Genomic DNA, 18,676 nt, shown 5'->3' on the forward strand with positions numbered 1-18,676 from the left:
GTCAAATTTTAATCTTTTCGTTAAAAACTCCCTTGAGCAATTTTATTCTCTCAACTATAGGTTGATAGCTATGTGAAGATATTTCCAAAAGTTGCACATGGTTGGGCTGTGAGGTACGATGTTTATGATGCTGCTTCGAGTGCAGAGGAAGCTCATAATGACATGTTGCAGTGGTTTGCTAAGCATGTAAAGTAATTATATATTTATCTGCTCCTCATTCTGTTTCTGATGAGATCTGTATGGATTCTTAAATGGTAGAATAATTCTTGGAACTCTGATCCAATTCGAAGTCGTGATATATTAAGTATAATATTTGATACTCTGCATTCGAATGGCTAATTTATTTTAATTTAGTGAAGGAGTATGCTGGAGTACTCTGATATGTATATAGTCCAAAACAATGTTCTTATTTCAAGTTGGAGAAAATCATATCGCAAGTAACTGGATGTGTAACCCCTTGTGAATGCATCCTCTCATATACACCCCGTTATGACTAAGATGCTGAGTCATGGCCAAATGATACGTAGTTTCATCCATTTAGATTAGAAGTTAAGACCTCTGTTTGTCTGAGTTCTGAAATCTTTTGGTTTTATAGAGGACGGTTTATGCGGACATGAGTCTAGAGATTTTAGTGCTATCAGCTTATAGCCTTCAAGTGTAGAGCTTCAATTCATCAGTCTTCAGAACCATGCTATCATACAAGTGGGGCTTCTATGTTTTGCGTTTCTAGTTTCTGAATTCCTACTTGGAAATCATAATACTGATTTGGTTCCGATTACCAAGTAACTGTGGCATTGGAAATTACCATACACATGGAATTGGAAATTAATACTAATTTGGTAAGGAATGTGACATTGTATGTGCAAGTGACTTTTCATGTGGGGAATGATTAACGCTCAAGTGAACTCACTGTTGAACAAATAAAACTCGTGTTTGAACAAATGCAACACGATTACGTCTTCTCACATAAAAAAATTAGCAATGCTTTGCCAGCATACTCGAGATTTAATTAATTCATTTACTCTTGGTCTCTTGTTAACAAGGCACTTCAAATGATTCCTATCATTTGCAAATGATTCCTATCATTTGCAATATTCTACCTAATGTTAATTTGTCATCGCGTGATGTCTAAATCATGGGTTGATAGGAAAGTGAGATATTTCCAACAGTTGCACATGGTTGGACTGTAAGGTCACTATTGATAATGGAGCAGCTGTAAAGAGTGCTGCACAGAAAGCAATTATGGTTGGACAGTAAGCTTTCTGTCTTTCGGTAAACTCCTGCTGCTTTTCAAATCGTATGGTTTTAGTTTCTTCATGCATGCAATTATTAAAGAGGAATATTCAAAATGCTCTGTTGAACAAATAATTGAGGCACGTTCCTTGGCTCCTGTAGTCCCTAGCTTATCTAATTTCGACATTATATACTTAAGAGGAGAGGCGATAGCACACTCATCCAACAAGCTCATATTCATCTCTATTCTTTGCTCTTTCAATTATAACCGAGTTCTAAGTTCTAACACGAAAAATGGCTGAGGCACTTATCTCTGTGGTTCTAGAGCAACTGGCTTCAATAGTGTTTGAACACACAAAACAAGCGGTGACACTCTTTTTGAATGCTGAGGAAGATGTTCATAGTTTCCGCAGCAATCTCGAAGCCATTCAAGCTGTGCTGGAGGATGCAGAGAAGAAACAAGTGACGGAGGCCAGAGTGAGAGACTGGTTGCAGAAGCTCAAAGATGTATCGTACGAGATGGACAACGTCCTAGACGAGTGGAACACTGAAATTTTGAAACAACAAGTGGAGGAAGGCAAGAAGAAGGTATGTTTCCCCATGCCCTCTGGTTGCTTTTGTTTTGGCCAAGTCAATAAGGTCATTCATCATCATAACATTGCTAGAAGGATAAAGAAACTGAATGAGAAACTAACTGTGGTTGCTGCTGAAAGAGAAATGTATGGCTTTCATCAATCCACAATAGGTGGCCATGATGATCAACAGCTTATTCAACGACAGAAAACTTCATCTTTGGTCGATATATCCAAGATATTTGGCCGAGACGAAGAAAAAGAGACGTTGTTGAGCAAGTTATTGAGAGAAAGTAGCCAAGAAGGCGAGCCGTTCCTTGTCATCCCTATTGTAGGGATGGGAGGGATGGGGAAAACAACTCTTACCCAACTAGTCTTTAACAATGAAAAGGTTACTGCCCATTTTCACAAGAAAGTCTGGGTTTGTGTCTCAGACCCTTTTGATGAGATTAAGATTGCGAAAGCGATTATCGAAAGTCTAGATAAAAAAGAAACCCAAAGCAGTTCAAGTGAGTTGGAAACCCTACTCTTACGTATAAAGACTCATGTTGAGAGTAAGAAGTTCCTCCTAGTCCTAGATGATGTGTGGACCGAAGACCGAAGACAGTGGGAATGTTTGAAACTACCAGAAATATTGCAAAGTTGTGCTGAAGGTAGTACAATACTTGTGACCACACGAAAAGAAGAGGTTGCTAAAATGATGAGAGCAACTAGTAGCATGATCCATTTAGATAAGTTGAATGATAAGGATTGTCTAGCATTGTTCAATAGCTTTGCATTTTTGGATAGGGAAGAAGATAAGGCTAATGAGTTTGGAGCTATTGGTGAGGAAATTGTGAAAAAGTGTAAAGGTTTGCCTCTTGCTGCAAAGACTTTAGGTAGTCTAGTGTGGTATAAGAAAACAAGAGATGAATGGCAGGATGTTCTGAATAGTAAGATTTGGGAATTAAAAGAAATTGAGAAACAAGTTTTCCGACCACTATTACTAAGTTATTATGATTTGGCCCCTGCAGTTAAGAGGTGTCTTTTGTATTGTGCAATATTTTCCAAAGATTATGATTTCCAAAAAAATAATTTGATTGATCTTTGAATGTCACAAGATTATCTTAATTCAAAGGGAAAAAAAGAAAAGAGAAGAATAGGTCAAAGTTATTTTGAAAGTCTAGCAATGCGGTCTTTCTTTCAAGATTTTGACAAAGATGACATCGGAAATATTAGAGGGTGCAAAATGCATGATATAGTGCATGACTTTGTGCAGTTTCTTTCCCAAAAAGAATGCACTATTATAGAAGCAGTCAAGGGTGCTAATCAAAGACTGGAGCTACCGGGTGATTATAAGGTTCGTCATTTAACCTTAATAGATGTACGTGAAGGTCAACTTCCTACTTTATTTGACAACTGCAAAAATATGCGAACCCTCAGGACATTGAATTTCCTCACACTCCTTGATTCAAGCATTACAGCCATAAGCCCCGGTTCAATTATGCAAATGAAATGCCTCAGGACATTGAATTTGAGTCGTAACGAGCTCAATAAAGTTCCTAAAGAGATTGGTGAATTGATTCATTTGAGATATATGGATTTGTCTTTTAGTCGTAATTTGAAAGAATTACCGGATGCTGTGTGTGATTTATACAATCTACAAACTCTGGACGTTGTGTTCTGTGGTGAACTTGAGAAACTACCCAAGGCAATGGGAAAGTTGATTAACTTGAAGCATCTATATGTTCTGGGTTGTAATAAGCTGAGGTACTTACCGAAAGGGATTGGGAGTTTGAAAAGTCTGCAAGTACTAGACTGGTTTTATGTATGTGAGGGTGATGATGATGAAGCATTGAAATTAGGAGATCTCGGAATCATGGACCAGCTTCAGGGGAGCCTTTCTATAGATCGATTGGGGAATAAGGATGATGCGAGTGGGATTGAGAAAGCACAGTTGGGGAATAAGGAGCACCACTCCGAATTGCGAGTATTTTTCCAGGAAGGAGATGAAGAGCAGAGAAAAGGTGATGAAGAAATAGTGAAAGCATTGCAACCACATCAAAATTTGGAATCTTTAGACATTTGGGATTGCCACATTGGCACCACCGAGTCTCTCTATTGGATCAATTCTTTACGCAATTTGAGAAGACTTGGTCTCTATGAGTGGAAATTTTGTGAAGTTTTTCCTCCTCTTGGAAAATTGCCATCGCTTGAAATTCTGGAGATATGGGCGATAAAGAAAGTGAAAAAGGTGGGAGTTGAATTTCTGGGAATAGAAGAAGAAGAAGAACAAGTCTCAGGAATTCTATTCCCCAAATTGAAACTACTTTCTTTCAGATCGATGGACAACTGGGAAGAGTGGGCCTTTGTTTCTGAAATCACAATAATGCCACGCCTTTCTGAGTTGCGAATTGTCGAGTGCCCAAAGCTAAAAGCACTGCCAAAGATACCAGCACTGCGTACTTTGGAGATCTGGGGTTGTCCAATTCTGGAAGGAGAATACGAAAAAGGCGTGGGGAAGGAGTGGCACAACATTTCTCACATCCCAAACCTCACAATCCAATCTGAATGGTGAACAGGTATCGATCACCAAATGCAAATTCTGAATGAATCTTTACTTTAGTGTTAATTATCTGAGCATAGTCTAGTTTATAGATTACTACTCTAGTTTAAAGGAACCTTTCTCTGCAATCTGTATGTTAACAAAAAGCAGCCAGCAGGGAGCTCGGTAATTGGTGTTTCTGCAAATGGACCGTTCAAATGCTGCCATTCTCAATCGTTGAAGCCTACTTGAAGGTAAATATATGGTCCAGACATAAAGCACTCTGTTCTATTCTGTTAAGGTAAATATATGCAATTGCAAATATTGTATATGACAAGAGGCAATGCTGCCATGCCGTCTGGTTATATAAATCTGTCTGTCAATCATATCCACATTGTAAGTCTAGCATTTTGACTAATTCAAGACGCTCTTACCTAAGCTATTAGGTAATCTGATATTAACATTGTAAGTAGTCCTATATAATAAGTTTATTTAAACAATCCTATATTATCTAAAACTTCGATACCTAAAAGCTAGTAGTCCTAAATGGTCTCTATAGTCTTTGTTCTTGTATGATAAACTTTCCATAACTTCGATACCTAAAAGCTATGCAATCTTACAATAGCTATGAATATATTTAGAACTGTTGCACGTGTTCAGAAGGCAGAGTGTTGATGATAAAGTTCAGAGAGGAGATATGACATATCATTATTCTCTGTCTCATCTTGTTGAATGAGAGCTGGACTTAAATGCAACCTTTTATTTACTGAAACTAATATCTGATATGCATCTCTCAAACAGACCTAACATTTTGTACATGCATTTTAGTAGGAGTTGATTCTTGTATTTTGTATGTGAGGCTCATTTCTGCTGTAATTGAGATACTGAAGTTGTAGGTTTTATGCAGAGTAAAAGGAGATTGCTTCTGGCTCACAGTGACATGTTGGAGTGGAATGCTAAGCTTATCAAGGGAGTACTGACTTGTAAGTCCCTTATTCTCATATACTGATTTCTGTTGGGAAAGATTGTGGATTCTCAAATGGTTGATTAATTATTGGAACTCCAATTATACCCAAGTCTTGATATATTACTTTGATAATCAAACAGATTTAACAATTTTTCTGGAAATTTATTTCAAGAGTTTAAGAGTATGCTAGAGTCCTATATGTATATTATCCAAACGACATTATAATAATGATCTTATTTCAAATTGGAGAGAAGTTGTAATAAGATACATAGACTCAGCCTTCAATGCAAGAATACCCCACAGGACTATAGTAGAAGAGGGCACCTATAATAGAGGAGCTACACCCGGTTCTGGCTAAAAGTTTCTGAAGACTTCTGTCTACATACTTAGAGAGTTCCTTGCTAATTACATACATGAATTTGAGTACTGATATCTGTTGGTTTTATTTTATATAGGAAGCCTTGAACTTATAGTACAACCAGGCTTATAGTAAAACCATGTTATTCATGATGCCCTTGACGTATTGTAGTTGCAGATGGAGTTCCTATTTTCGGGCTTGGAAATTCCCAAACATATTTGTGGATATCTTGCAAGTAAAAAGTTGTGTGCTTCCTGAGTCAATGCATGTGGAAAATGTCATCTATATTTTTCTTTAGGGTTGAAAAAGTCGTACATATCAGGATGTGAAGCACCCGACTTTTGAGTCCTGACTTGTGGTGGTTATGTCACTAGTTTATGTTGTGTCTCAGAGAATCCAGTGCGCTCCAATTCCCTTAATAGTCCTTTTTTTTTTTTTTTGCAAGGTTAAGTTAATTAGTAAAGTAACTGCTCTTTTGGTTATTAAAACATTGGCTTAGCTGAACAGTTTCAACAGCCAATCCTCACTGTGTGATTCAATTTTCCAATGAAGAAATTAGTAGTGCACTACACAGATAAACTTTGGAGTTAAATACTAAACCTAGTCTCTCTCATCCTTAGGTTTTCCAATTGTACCATTAATTTCTCTTTAGTTGATTAGAGCTGCTATTGTTACATTAGTCATTAGAATTTAGATATTTGTAATTGTAAATTTGAAAACTTTATTATGATTAATTGTTCCAAGTTGGTATGGCCATTACCACAAGTAGGTGGACAATGAACTGATGAGTTTGTGGTTGTTACAAGCTGAACTACTTACCAAAAGGGATTGGGAGTTTGAAAATTCTGCGAACACTAGAAAGCTTTCAGATATGTGATGGTGGGCCTTTCTTCCTTGTGAATTTTGGGCAGCCCAGTGCTGAAACAATTGCCAGACTTCCTGCAGAAGATAACAGCACTGCATTTGGAGATCAAGCGGTGTCCATTTCGCACATCACAATTGTGAAACTTGCTGCCCAAATACAAGTTTCCATGGAACTGAACAGGTATCACCAAAAGCAAATTCTGAATGAATCGTCACAATGAAATTAGTTTATTTTATAGACTAGTCCTCTAATTTTGTATCTTTTTTTTTTTTTTTTGCAGACAGATAATACGATCATTCAGGTATTCATATTGTTGGATTTCAACTTTATTGCAAGTTTCCATTATGTGCATATTTTGCAATAAGAATATATTAGTTGCATAGTTATTCTATCTTGTTATTGTAGTTCAATGCGTACAGATGGTTGCTAACTCGTTGAACTTTCAAAGATGATTGAACTCCAGCTGGAGGAATGAATCTAATTTGATGAGCACATTCTTGCAGGAGCGTTTTTCAAGCAGTGGGAAACCTTAAAGGAAATTCGTTACCAATTAGACTCAGGTAGCTCTTACCTGAACTGGGTAATATATTATGTATAGAGTTTATAAGCTTGATCACTTTGTGGTTGTCAATGCCTTATATATATTCTAGTTATGGATTCCATTTAAAATTTTGGTGTCTGAAGCTAGATACAAAATCAGTTCAAGTTGATGGTGGTTCAGATGCCTGATTCTGTGGGATTGGTGAGTTGTTACTTTCCCCATAATTGTTGTATGATGTTTCTGATATTATTCTGCTTGTATTTAAATTTTTTTTTTATTGTGTGCTTATAAAATTTTCCTTCCTTTTACTATATCCCCAACTGGAAACAAATTGAAGTACCGTTAATGACATTACATATTTTCATTTTACAAAGAAAAAAAATAGTTACCATGCTTTTCTGGTGATATTAATCTGTCAATCAATCATATCCACTTTTTTTCTGGTATGTAATATCATTTGCATTATAATATACTGTATCTTATATGATGTGATACCTTCCAAAAAAAAAAAAAAAAACAAAGATATAATAATCCTATTGTGACCTAAAAATTCTAAACGAATCTTTACTTAGTTTGAAATTGACTTTCCCTTCAATTCAGTCCCCTAATTATGTTTTCTCCTACAGAAAATTCACCAAGCTACACTTGTATATGGAACACACTGATTGAAGCTTCAAGAATGGTATTAGAGTTGTGAAGCTGACAAGCAGTACATAGGTATGCTAGCTATATACCTCAATATCATCACCTTAATGTGTTAATTTCTCAACTGTTAGATTCCTCATATATTCATGTCTATTTGCTACCGTTGTTATCTATTTCCACTCCATAAAGGGACATATTTAGATTCAGGTATTCATATTATTAATTGAATTATGAATACTTTGCATTATGTATTCAGAAGCCCAATGCTCTCAGAAGTTCGTTGTTAATTTGTTGAACTGCAAAAGAATTGACTCCTGCTGATGAACTGAATCTTTTTTGATGAACACATTCTATGCAGGAGGGACTGTTAGCCGTACACGATAAAGGAAATTTGGTATATAGCCATTTGACTGATTGAAGTGAGGGCTCTTACCTAAACTAGGTATATGTGATTAGCATCTTAAGTATTCCATTACTTGGTCCTTATTGTAAGGTCCTCCTTAGAGACTCACCCTTCCAATTTAATAGTTTTAGGGCTTGAATATATGTACTTTCTAATTGTCAAATAATCTAATTTTCTTGGCATGTTTTTTTATCATTTTAGGCTGAAAGATATTGTTGGTAAATGGACTCTGAAAGCATTTTGTGCACTCTGTGTCTAAATCAGCCCCTCAGAAAGATTTGTTGGACACTCTCTCAAACTCTGCCAACATCATTGTTATCAAAGGTGGGTGGATGTGTGTGTGTGTGTGTGTGTGTGTATTCACTCAATTATGTTAAGCAACATGCCCATGTAGTCTGACCTTGATCGAAATCACTAAATCAGTGGCCCTAAGATTGCAACCATAGCGTCGCATATATATTTTAGCTACAGATTCATGATTTAAAGTTTAGTTCTGTCCGAAGCTTGGTAAGTGCACGTATACTAGGCTAAAATATAAAGATAGAAAATCAATTGAAGGTAAAAGGTGGTTCAGTAATTGGAGCTGCAGGATTATGTAGGCACAGTGAGTTGTTTCGTTCCTTGTACAATAATTCATGTCTCATGTGTCTCAAATTCTTTTAGCAACAACTTTCTTTTTCTTACATTACTTTTTCCATCATTGTGATCCCGTAAAAATTTCTTTTGTTTCATAGTTCCACTGGATACAAAGTTCCATTATTAAGTTAACATATTATAACTCCTTATGCAAGAAGAAAAAGAAAATTTCGACCACAAACTGTTAAGAGTTAATTGATATGGAAACTGATTGTTGTTCTCAGCAAAGGTCGTGGCTGGATTAACTAGTGAAGTAGGAGTTCATCCAATTGGATGTGCTTATGCAATTTCAGGGGTATGGAGCTATGGACTATTCTTCAGTAGCTTAAATGTTTCAAAAGTATATAGCAGTTGCATTATGTTATATATCATAATGTTTCAAGACAGAACTAAATTGTCACATTAGACTAGGAAAGGAAAGGAAAAGCTATATGACTTAATTGAAGGGCACATATTGCATGAACTGCTTGCTAATTCACAATGTTTAAATCTCATGATTTCATTTTATCAGCCTCTTGGGTACAAAAGTTGGTTGTTAATTTGTTGAATACTATCTGATTTGTAAATTTGTCCAGGTGGAGAAATGAATCTGATTTTGATGAACAAATTCTATGCAGGACGGACCATTATCAAGCGGACTTGCACCATAAAGGAAATTTGGTCTGCATTTGACTGATTGAAGTGGCCCTTAACTGAATATGTTATCAACATCTTAAGCAATCCAAGGTATGTAACACTTAAGAGGCTTGAAATTATGCACTGTCTAGTTGTGAAACTAAATTGACTAGGTTTGATATCTAATTTCCATGGCATGGGTTTTTGTGTCTTAGGCGCAAGCTTTTGTGAAATGGACGTTAGTGCTGATTGGGATTTGATTGGTAAATGGGATTTGGAAGATTTTCTATAATCTGCATCCTAACAATAAACATGGAGCCCGGTGAGTACTCTTTATGTGGCTGTACTCAAACTGAAAGATCTATTGGATTTCCTCTAGTACCAAACCCTGCCACCTCACCATCGTCGAAGGTAGTGGTCTAGATTCATTGTGTTAAGCTACACCTGACTAGTAAGAGCTGGTTCATGTTAAAAGTTCAGTGTCTGAAGCTTGGCAAGTGTTTTACTAGGGTAAGGGATTTGAAGATGCAAAATCAGTTGAAGTTAAGTGGTGGTTCAGTAACTGGAGCTCCAGGACTCTGTTGAGTGGTGAGTGGTTTTTGTCCCTTATAATTGTTGCCTGGTGTGTCTCTGACTATTAAATGTATTTTGCTTCTTTGTATCAATGTCATAAGCAACTTTAAGTTCTTTTTCGTTGAAACTGGTATTGATTTCTAGGGACCTTCCGGGTTAACTGTTATTGATCATTAATGTCCCCTGCTCTCTCTCTCTCTCTCTCTCTCTCTCTCTCTCTCTCTTCATAAGATCAAATATTAAAGCTTTTGTATGTCATACTGAATCACTGATGTCTATTTCTTACTGATCGAAATTAGTGGCCATAAGATTGTAAAAATAGCATTGCATATATTTTTACTTACAGATTCATGTTTAAAGTTTAGTTTGTGAAGCTTGGTAAGTGTATTTATACTAGGATAAGGGATTTGAGGATGCAAAATCAATTGAAGGTAAAAGGTGGTTCAGTAATTTGAGTTGCAGGATTATGTTAATATCGTAAATTGTTTCTTTCCTTGTAATTCATGTCTGATGTGTGTCTCATATTCTTTCATTAACAGCTTGTTTTCTCATATTTACTTTTTCAATCAACTTCCCATCAAAAAAAGAAAGCTAAGTCTTATTTGAAGGGATTTGATGAACTGCTTGCTAATTTACAATGCTTACTATATCTTATACTTCATTTCATCAGCCTCTAGAGTCCTGTCTAAATAAAGATATGATTGCATATTCTAGCCTCTAGCATAATGCATTTAATTTTTGTCCATTGATTTTGATTAAGATATTGTATCAGGCTTGTGACAGTTAAATCTACTAATGGAGTACTAAGAGCTTGTTGCAATTTGCTCACCGTCGGGGTCATGGATTCAAGTACGGTGCAATTGGACTAAGAAAAGAGGATGATTTACAGATCGAGGGTTTCGCGATCCGTCACCAGCTAACTGCGTGCCACTTATCTCTGTCAAGTGTTAATCATCATTCCTTCCCATTTTTTACCGGTTTAGGGAACCTGATTTGGCCCAAACTTGTAATCCACCACCTATAGGTGTTGGGACGCCTAGAAAACATGAGTTTTACAAGTACTACATTAAGAGTATCAATTACAAGCTGCCCGAAAAGTAAGGGTAGTAATTTCAAGTGAGAGAAAGATTGAGATTCTAGGGCTGGGAAACACAGGTATTGTGAGAGAATTCTTGGTGGATTTTTTCTTATCACAATCTAATGAAATCCTTCGGAGGAACTCTCCCCATGACATAGGCACAGATTTTGGCCAAATGTCATTCTTGATGTTCTAGTTCCTTTACTTCAATGCTTTTCGATTTTGCATCATTTGCTCTATCAGATCATTGTTTGCAAGTTCACAACGCTTCACATATTCAGTATATTGCACATGCAACCTGCTGGAAGGCTCTCTATAGTTTTGATTGACCACAATGAAGCCTTAGATGGGCGATTGATAACCCAACCTAACATATAGTGAAGCCTCCCAGGAGTCAAAAGCAATTAACATTTCACTTGTAGTCACAGAGTGCATATTGCATGAAATTGTATGAAACTGAGAAATTGTGATATTCAAAGTCACCAAACACACCTGTTTGAACAAATCTAATATAACTTGCAAATAAATGTTAACTTCATCACCATGTAATTCAATTGATATTCCTAATATAACAGACAACCTTGTATCATATCCTATCAATGTCATAAATTAGAGTGCTAGGAGAAGCAAAAGATAATGCTGAAACACAATCAACCAGAATGAGCGACCCTCTAAAGAAACCCCTGAAACATTACAGCTACCTCCTCGAACACCTTTGTCTCATCATTTGAAGCATTTGGCATCCAACAAGGCCTCCCCCTCAAAAGGCTCCTGATCTTCAATCATCTGGTTCACGCGCTCCTTTTGATCCTCATCAGTGATATCAACCTTATGCCAATCATACAGTTCCATATCATAACATTCATCAATTATGAACTGGGGAACCTCTTGCCCACGGAACAGCCACAAGCCCTTCACCTTGAAAGGAGGATCAGATCCAATCACCAACATCTTCCCAAACGCATATTTACGAGCCAAATCCATCCGCTGCAGAAAGCCGCCCACCTTGTTTAATGTCACGAATGAGACTGTATTTTCATCATTGTATTTGTAATCGCAAAACCAAAGAGAGTAACCCTCTGGATCATACATGTCCCAGAAGCCTGAAAGATGAAGTGAAAGTTAACATAACATGAGAAATCATGAAAACCCTAATTGGATGAAGGCAGTTAGAAAACCCAAGTTCCAGATAATTGCCATTCAGACGCAGACCTTTACAGAATTTAACAATATGTGATCAATTCTTAATTTCTTAAAGGCATCAAGTTCAAAAGCTGTCACACGGAATCACACCAGTATCAAGTATTAACAGATACAAATAAAATGCATTGCTTACCTTGGAGAAAATGAAGAAAGCAAAGCAGCATGCGTGGTAAGGGGATGTCAAAGAGAGTCCTTCAAAATTGTACTTTCACCAAAAAGAATTTTGGCAAATGCAATGAAGTTCCATTGAAACCCAAGTATAAATTACTGCCATAAGTACATTTGCACTATTGCAAAAAACATTTAATACGAATTCTGATTTGGCATTACCCAGAAGTTAAGATATTGATATAGCATATATAAAAGATCAACTGGAAGTACAGTTAACTATCTGATGACATTGAAGGTCTGCTATTGACTATCCTACAGAAGTCTGATTCATTAACTTGCCGAGAGCACCGGTATGCTTTCATTGAGGGCTGACAAAGAGCAAGGCCATATAGTTTTCTGTGGACTTCTATCCAGGAAAATTTTATTTCACATAATAAAGATTGGAACCAAAACAATCCCATCAAATAGAACTCAAGACCCTGACATTCAAAATTCGAAGAACGCCTATAGAATAGCTACTGGTGTGTTTGTCATGAACCAATAAACATACAAAATGACCAAATTCCATCTCAAAGGCCACCCAAGTAATTGAGCTGAAGAGTATAAACAATACAGGGAACAGTAAATCATTTAAATTGAATATTGTAAATGATAACATTGCACAAAAGAGAATGCATGAGGATGCTACATGTTGACTGAAAATGCAAGACCATTATAAATTAAAATCAAGATCTGCTTGAATGCATGAATAAACAGAGTCAATAAGGAATCACCTTTGACAGCAACCTCACGGAAGTTGGTCTTTGTGTTTGAATAAAGCCTTTTCCATTAATCCAGAATCATCTTGCTAGGAGGCAAAAGATCAAGAGGATTCTTTGCCTTGGGCTTGGGTGCCTCCTCTTCCTGAGCAGCCTCTTCTACTTTAGGCTTTGCTGGCTCTTTCTTCACTTCCTTCTTGGCCTCTTTCTTTGCAGGTTCCTTAGGCTGTGAAGGCTTATTTGACTGAACAGCTGGAACAGATTCAGCTTGTTTCACCTCACCCAGTATCTTGTGAAAATTAGGCTGATTAACCAATGTCCAAAAGTATCTCTCAACACGAGGAAATTCTGAGGTAAAACTTTTTGTCAACAACCGGTTAAAACCCAGTGTTAAATTACATATCATAATGATATCAGCCAATGTCACAGAGTGCCCAATTAAGTACATGTTGGAAGCAAGATGAGTGTTCAAAGCAGTTAGTGCTCTCTTCAAGGAAGAAATTGCAGCTTCCTCAGCCTATGTGCCAAAAACAAAAGATGGGCGTGAATTACTTAACGAGTCTATGTAAATACAAATTACTAAAGATATAGAACAGATCTGGAGAAACAAAATGCAGCTATTTCTTACCGGAGGAAGGTAGACTGCAAAACCGATATGCGGTATGAACCAACACAAAATATTGGCATCAATCTCTAACGTTGTAAAATCAATCCATTGCTCCACAAGGACCTGTCAACCGAAAATACAAAAGGGTAAAGACATTACTTTGTGCATCGACAGAAGTGCGGATAGCTAACATTGCAAATCATATCAGGACCAAATGAAGATGCCTGATCGTAAATATCTCTAGCATTATGTTTTAAGTGCAATAAAAAAAAATGACCTATTTCTACATTCAAATTCCAAAGTCTCCTCAGAGTAAATTTTAACATCACAATGATCTCATAAACTTGGAACCCAAAAATTCAGACAACAGAACCTTAAGGAGACATACAGAGCCCTTATACCGCTTACATATTCAATCAAGGAAGAACCATAAAGGGGATTATCCACCTTCAAACGAGTAACTGCAGCAAGTGAAAGCACACAATAAAAGTTCCAATCTGACAATAATCTCTATATACAACTTCAAAATCCTAACATCAAGCCCTCACCATATCGCGCAATGGCATTGCTCTCAAAAACAGGACCGTCCGGCGTTTCCAACACAGGAACCTAAAACACACCAAAGTGCGAGTTAGAACGAATAAGGATTTAGATTCTTAGCGGAGAGCATAAAGTAGCGAATTGCAGAGAGGGAAGCTTTTTGTGAAAAGGACGTTAGTGCTGACTGGGATTTGATTGGTAAATGGAATTTGGAAGATTTTGTACAATCTGCATCTTAACAATAAACACGGGGATTAACAGCGCGTGCATAGCACTCGACGTGCGGTCCGGAGATCTCCTCCTCTTGTACTCTAGCTCATCAGGTCCGACTCTCTCCTCGACTCGCTCGGACCAGTCTTCAGCCTCCTCTTCTCTCTCAGACTCTCCTCATAAGTTATTGTTCTTCTTCTCGATCTCTTCATTGGAATTGGAATTTGATGAAGTTATTATCTTTGTATAGTTGAATGGGAAATCTGGTAATCTGGCAAAATAAAAGAATGTTCTTGTTTTCGTTTTCGTTTTGTATGGATGTGATTTAGTTTATTTACTAACTGGGAATGGTGGATCCAAATCCAATTGTAGCATCGAAGGGGTTGGATAGATTAAGAGATGCGGGGATTGATGTCATATGAGACTTACATCCATCATCTGCAAACTGGAAATCCGTTGACAATGAAGAGAGGAGCCCAACGGCAACAGTGCTCAGCCGTTTCATCGCCGGACAGAGGAGTTCCGGCCAGGTCACCAAAATGCGCGGGTCGCGTGTTCTGAGATTTTCGGGAGAGCCCTATCCGGCCTTTATATATATATATATATATATTTTTTTTTTTTATTTAATTTTTTTTTATTACTACTTCATTAATAAAAGAAGATCACAGGATTTCACTTTTCTTCTCATGGTGACTCGAACCTATGACTTCGTCATTAGATAGTGGGTGCTCTAACCATCACCACTTCGTCAATCTGGCCTTTATATATATAGTCCTCATTTAAATAATTCTTTACGGCTCTGGTGAAGTGGTGGTTAATTTCACAAACCCAGATTACACCATAATATTTCTTTGATATAATTACATATAAGTGCATTTTGAGTAGTTATTTATTTTAGCTTAAAGGCCACTGTAGATACCTCTCACTATACATGGATAGTTTGCTACCTGACCAAGCATAAACAACACCCTCATGGGATCCAACCGCTACTTGCATCTTGTAGCCCTATGTTCAAGCTACGCTACGGTATCCGGAAGTGGCAAATACATCGCCGGGAAGCCACCTTTCCGGCCTTACAAAGTTGCCTTCACAACATAGCTTCAAGACTAGAATAGTGGGTTCTTGTTCCACATCTAAGAAAATGTAAAGGAGATGGCTTCCTTCACATATAAAAGGAATGCCTCCTCCCACAACTCAAGACATCACATTACACACTTTGTAATCCCAAACACACATACTACAACATTCAAGTGGATGTAGTTTCCCGCTAAGGCGGGAAATGAACCACTATACTTCGCTTGTGTCGTTATCTCTCTCTTTCTCTCTAAAGCTAACTAGATACCCCACGGACTCTAACGTTAACATTGGCGCTAGAAGAATCGGAAAATCGGAGTTCGTATGCGAAAGTTATAAGTTAAAATGTAAAATTTACTGTTCATGGTAAGTTTCTATAAATATAGAAAGTTACTGTGGTAAGTTTCCTTTTTTGGAAACTTACCCAGTTTTTCTGTCTCTTCTTCCCCGATTCTTTTCTCGTCTTCGGTCCGATTCTTCCTCCTCCGATTTCTTCCTTCTCTGGCCGACCCACGACGGAATCCAGGCACCAGCAAGCTCGCCTCCTCATCCTTGTCACGTCTGTGGTGGCGTTTTACAGCGATTCGGCCGGAGGAGCTCGATTTTGAGCTGTGAAGTTTACTGTAGCCGATCGGGATTTCCATCGATTTCTGGCGATTCCGGCCGTCTCAGGCCACCAAACTGGCGTCGAAGGTTCGGTTTTTACCATGGATCATTTTGCCCTTATCCTTGAGCCACGATTTGCAGTGTGGAGGTTGAATCGACGATTTCAAATCCTAGGGTTCTTGGGTTTTTTCTGGAAAAATTTCAATTGCCAATTTCGATCACTTACAGGTAAAATTGGAACTTGTTGTAGTTGTGAAAAATGTTTGGACTGTTGAGTAGGTGGTGCTGCCAAAATTTGGTGGCCATCGGAGGTGGTGGCCGCCGGCGCGTGGGGCCCACGCTCTGCCACTTTGGGTGGCGCGTGGAGGAGTGTAGGGCAGTGTTTTAATTTCAGTTTTTAGCCCATTAAATTATATAGATATTGTAGAGCTTGTATGTGAAGTTTGGTGGATTTTGGAGGAGTTTGGAATTGTTTGTGATTTTCCGAAGTTCGGAGTTTTGAGATTGAATTGTGGAAAATCCGGCCGCCGGATTTCCCTCGTTTGCGTTGTGGAATATGTAAAGTGAGGAACTGGTGTTGTGGGTGTGATTTGGGTTGAATTTGAGAAGTAATGGAGATAGGAATTTTTCGAGGTTTCGTTTAGGTTCGTAATTATTTATTCGGATTGTCGTTTACGGAAATATAATTGTGTACAGGGCAATGTCGCGAGCTACAGCTAAATGAAGGAACTCGTTTGCGTGGTCGCCCAATAGTACTGTGAGTGGACCTTTGCTTTTAAATATGGATGCATGCAAATGTTTTTCCCGAATTAATTATTTATTTATTTAATCCATGTTATTATATTTTGCTTTCGGGAAATTATTGTTGATTTGTCTTGATTTGATCTGGGAAATGAATTAGTGACTTAAATTATTTTTTTAATTTATCGAGCATATTAAACGGATTTAAATATTTTATTACTATGTCAATTGGATTTTCGAATTGAAGTTGTTATGCTCGATTTTGAATTTGTGATTTATTTGAAATTTCGTTGAAGTAATTTTCTAAGGTGATTTCCGGAATTAAGTATATTTCTATTCGTTGATTTGAGATTTTTGGAAAGATTTTCGAAATGGGATTTCGATGAAGTTATTTCCTATTTGTTTATCGACTTTCGGTTATGGCATTGGGAATGCCTGGATGATGATCTAATTATTCTTTTAGCGTGTGGGACACACTGTTGATTTATGCGACTTTTTACGAGAATTTCCGGGTACGGTTGGGAATCGTACCCGTGTTTTCTTTATTCGCTGGACTTATGGGGAAGCCTTATAGATTTACTGGATTTGAATGGTTTTTACCCGCCATACCTGGGTCGCCATATTTTATTTCTAGCTAGCCTATTAGTACTCCTCCCTACTTACTATGTGTTAGTGGGTGAGTAGAGCAGAGCATGAGATGCTCCAGAGTGTGGGACACTCCAACCCAAGCCTGGGAAGCTCCATTCTTTCGTACGGTGATACTTCTTCCCCATAATCTTATCGTTGCCTGACTAGTGAGGCTAGTCGGTTTATCGTTTTGAAATTCTCGGATTTAAAGCTAATGTGTTTTCTAATTGTTGCATGCATCGGTTTTTAATAAAATAAATGTGGGAAAGAATGAAATCCTTTTTCTTTTAAATTGTTTATTTTTGTCCACTCACGCTAACGTCTTTCGTCTACTTTCCCCTAGGCCTTTCGGTTTCTAATGCCCAGTTTGCAGGCGTTATTAGTTGAGGTCGGGCGTACGTGGTTCGAGGCATAGTTGATGAATAGCTTCCGCACTTCTTCGTTTGGCTCTGATATATTGTGAGTTAATGTTTTGGGTAGTCCACTTTAGGGGTGACTCGGCCAATTCTCGGTAGAGTTATTTCTAAGGTGGGCCCCACATGGCCACCTCAGATTTCAGGGTGAAATCCGGGGCGGGTCCTGTCAGAGTTTCTCCTCAGCTGGGCATCAGCACCGAGCTCCTCGGCTGAGCAACTCCTCCGCTAGCCACAATAGTCCGCCTACTCTGCCAACCACCAGCCAAAGTCCCGCTTCGCCAAACCGCTAGCTCCACCGCTGCAAAAATGCGGCTGACGAGAACTCCGCTGACCAGCAAAGCTCCGCTTAACAAGCACCTGGCATCACGACGCATCCTCGTTCACTGCCCAGCTAGACACCGTCATGATCGCCACAAGCACACTCAGAGCACAACGCTCAACTCTTCATGCTTCAACGTCCATCACCTCACTGATGTTCACTTCACTCACCGCCCACTCTTCGACGACCACTGCAGTTCCATTTGATCAAATTGAACTTTGAGGTCTTCGCAGTTGATTGATCGACCCTCTGTTATCTAAGCAAATATCCAGTCCAAAGATAAGATTCCTTGACTCTGACTGGTTTCTTATTGGTTTATAGGCATAAGTCACCACGTGCAGCACATGACCATCTATAAACTGCTATAATATAACTTGAGCACCTAACACACGTGCCCACCCCTGCAAGCATGTAGCTCACCTATGCATACATAGCCACGTACATAGCCTACATA

The 18,676-nt window shown here is 38.0% G+C and overlaps 1 protein-coding gene and 1 pseudogene across 11 annotated transcripts; one reads left to right on the plus strand and one right to left on the minus strand.

Annotated features, from left to right (window-relative positions):
* The first annotated feature begins 1,297 nt into the window (after positions 1 to 1,297).
* Positions 1,298 to 11,198, plus strand: LOC112175987 (disease resistance protein RGA2). 11 transcript variants are annotated; one of them, XM_024313773.2, is made up of 16 exons: positions 1,298 to 1,821; positions 3,064 to 4,366; positions 4,501 to 4,583; positions 5,237 to 5,312; positions 6,461 to 6,699; positions 6,800 to 6,820; positions 7,023 to 7,079; positions 7,204 to 7,261; positions 7,687 to 7,777; positions 8,064 to 8,147; positions 8,310 to 8,432; positions 8,969 to 9,039; positions 9,362 to 9,470; positions 9,575 to 9,770; positions 9,869 to 9,947; positions 10,705 to 11,198. In XM_024313773.2, exons 1-2 carry the CDS (start codon positions 1,528 to 1,530, stop codon positions 4,360 to 4,362), a joined length of 1,593 nt encoding a protein of 530 aa, XP_024169541.2. In that variant the 5' UTR covers positions 1,298 to 1,527; the 3' UTR covers positions 4,363 to 4,366; positions 4,501 to 4,583; positions 5,237 to 5,312; positions 6,461 to 6,699; positions 6,800 to 6,820; positions 7,023 to 7,079; positions 7,204 to 7,261; positions 7,687 to 7,777; positions 8,064 to 8,147; positions 8,310 to 8,432; positions 8,969 to 9,039; positions 9,362 to 9,470; positions 9,575 to 9,770; positions 9,869 to 9,947; positions 10,705 to 11,198. The 11 variants fall into 11 exon arrangements, 10 of the variants coding, with proteins under 10 accessions (XP_024169541.2, XP_024169537.2, XP_040366200.1 ...); XM_024313769.2 differs by lacking the exon at positions 8,969 to 9,039 and having other exon boundaries at positions 4,498 to 4,583; XM_040510266.1 differs by lacking the exon at positions 8,969 to 9,039 and having other exon boundaries at positions 6,399 to 6,699.
* A 309-nt stretch (positions 11,199 to 11,507) lies between these two features.
* On the minus strand, positions 11,508 to 14,889 carry LOC112178158 (annotated as a pseudogene).
* Positions 14,890 to 18,676: the final 3,787 nt, after the last annotated feature.

The sequence above is a fragment of the Rosa chinensis genome, chromosome 7, assembly GCF_002994745.2.
Source record: "Rosa chinensis cultivar Old Blush chromosome 7, RchiOBHm-V2, whole genome shotgun sequence".
Lineage (NCBI taxonomy): Eukaryota > Viridiplantae > Streptophyta > Magnoliopsida > Rosales > Rosaceae > Rosa > Rosa chinensis.

Bases quoted from the DNA above. Each gene is read 5' to 3' on its own strand.
- LOC112175987 (XM_024313769.2), top strand. From the start codon at position 1,528: ATGGCTGAGGCACTTATCTCTGTGGTTCTAGAGCAACTGGCTTCAATA. The intron at 1,822-3,063 runs GTATGTTTCCCC...GACTTTGTGCAG, and splicing joins TGGAGGAAGGCAAGAAGAAG to TTTCTTTCCCAAAAAGAATG.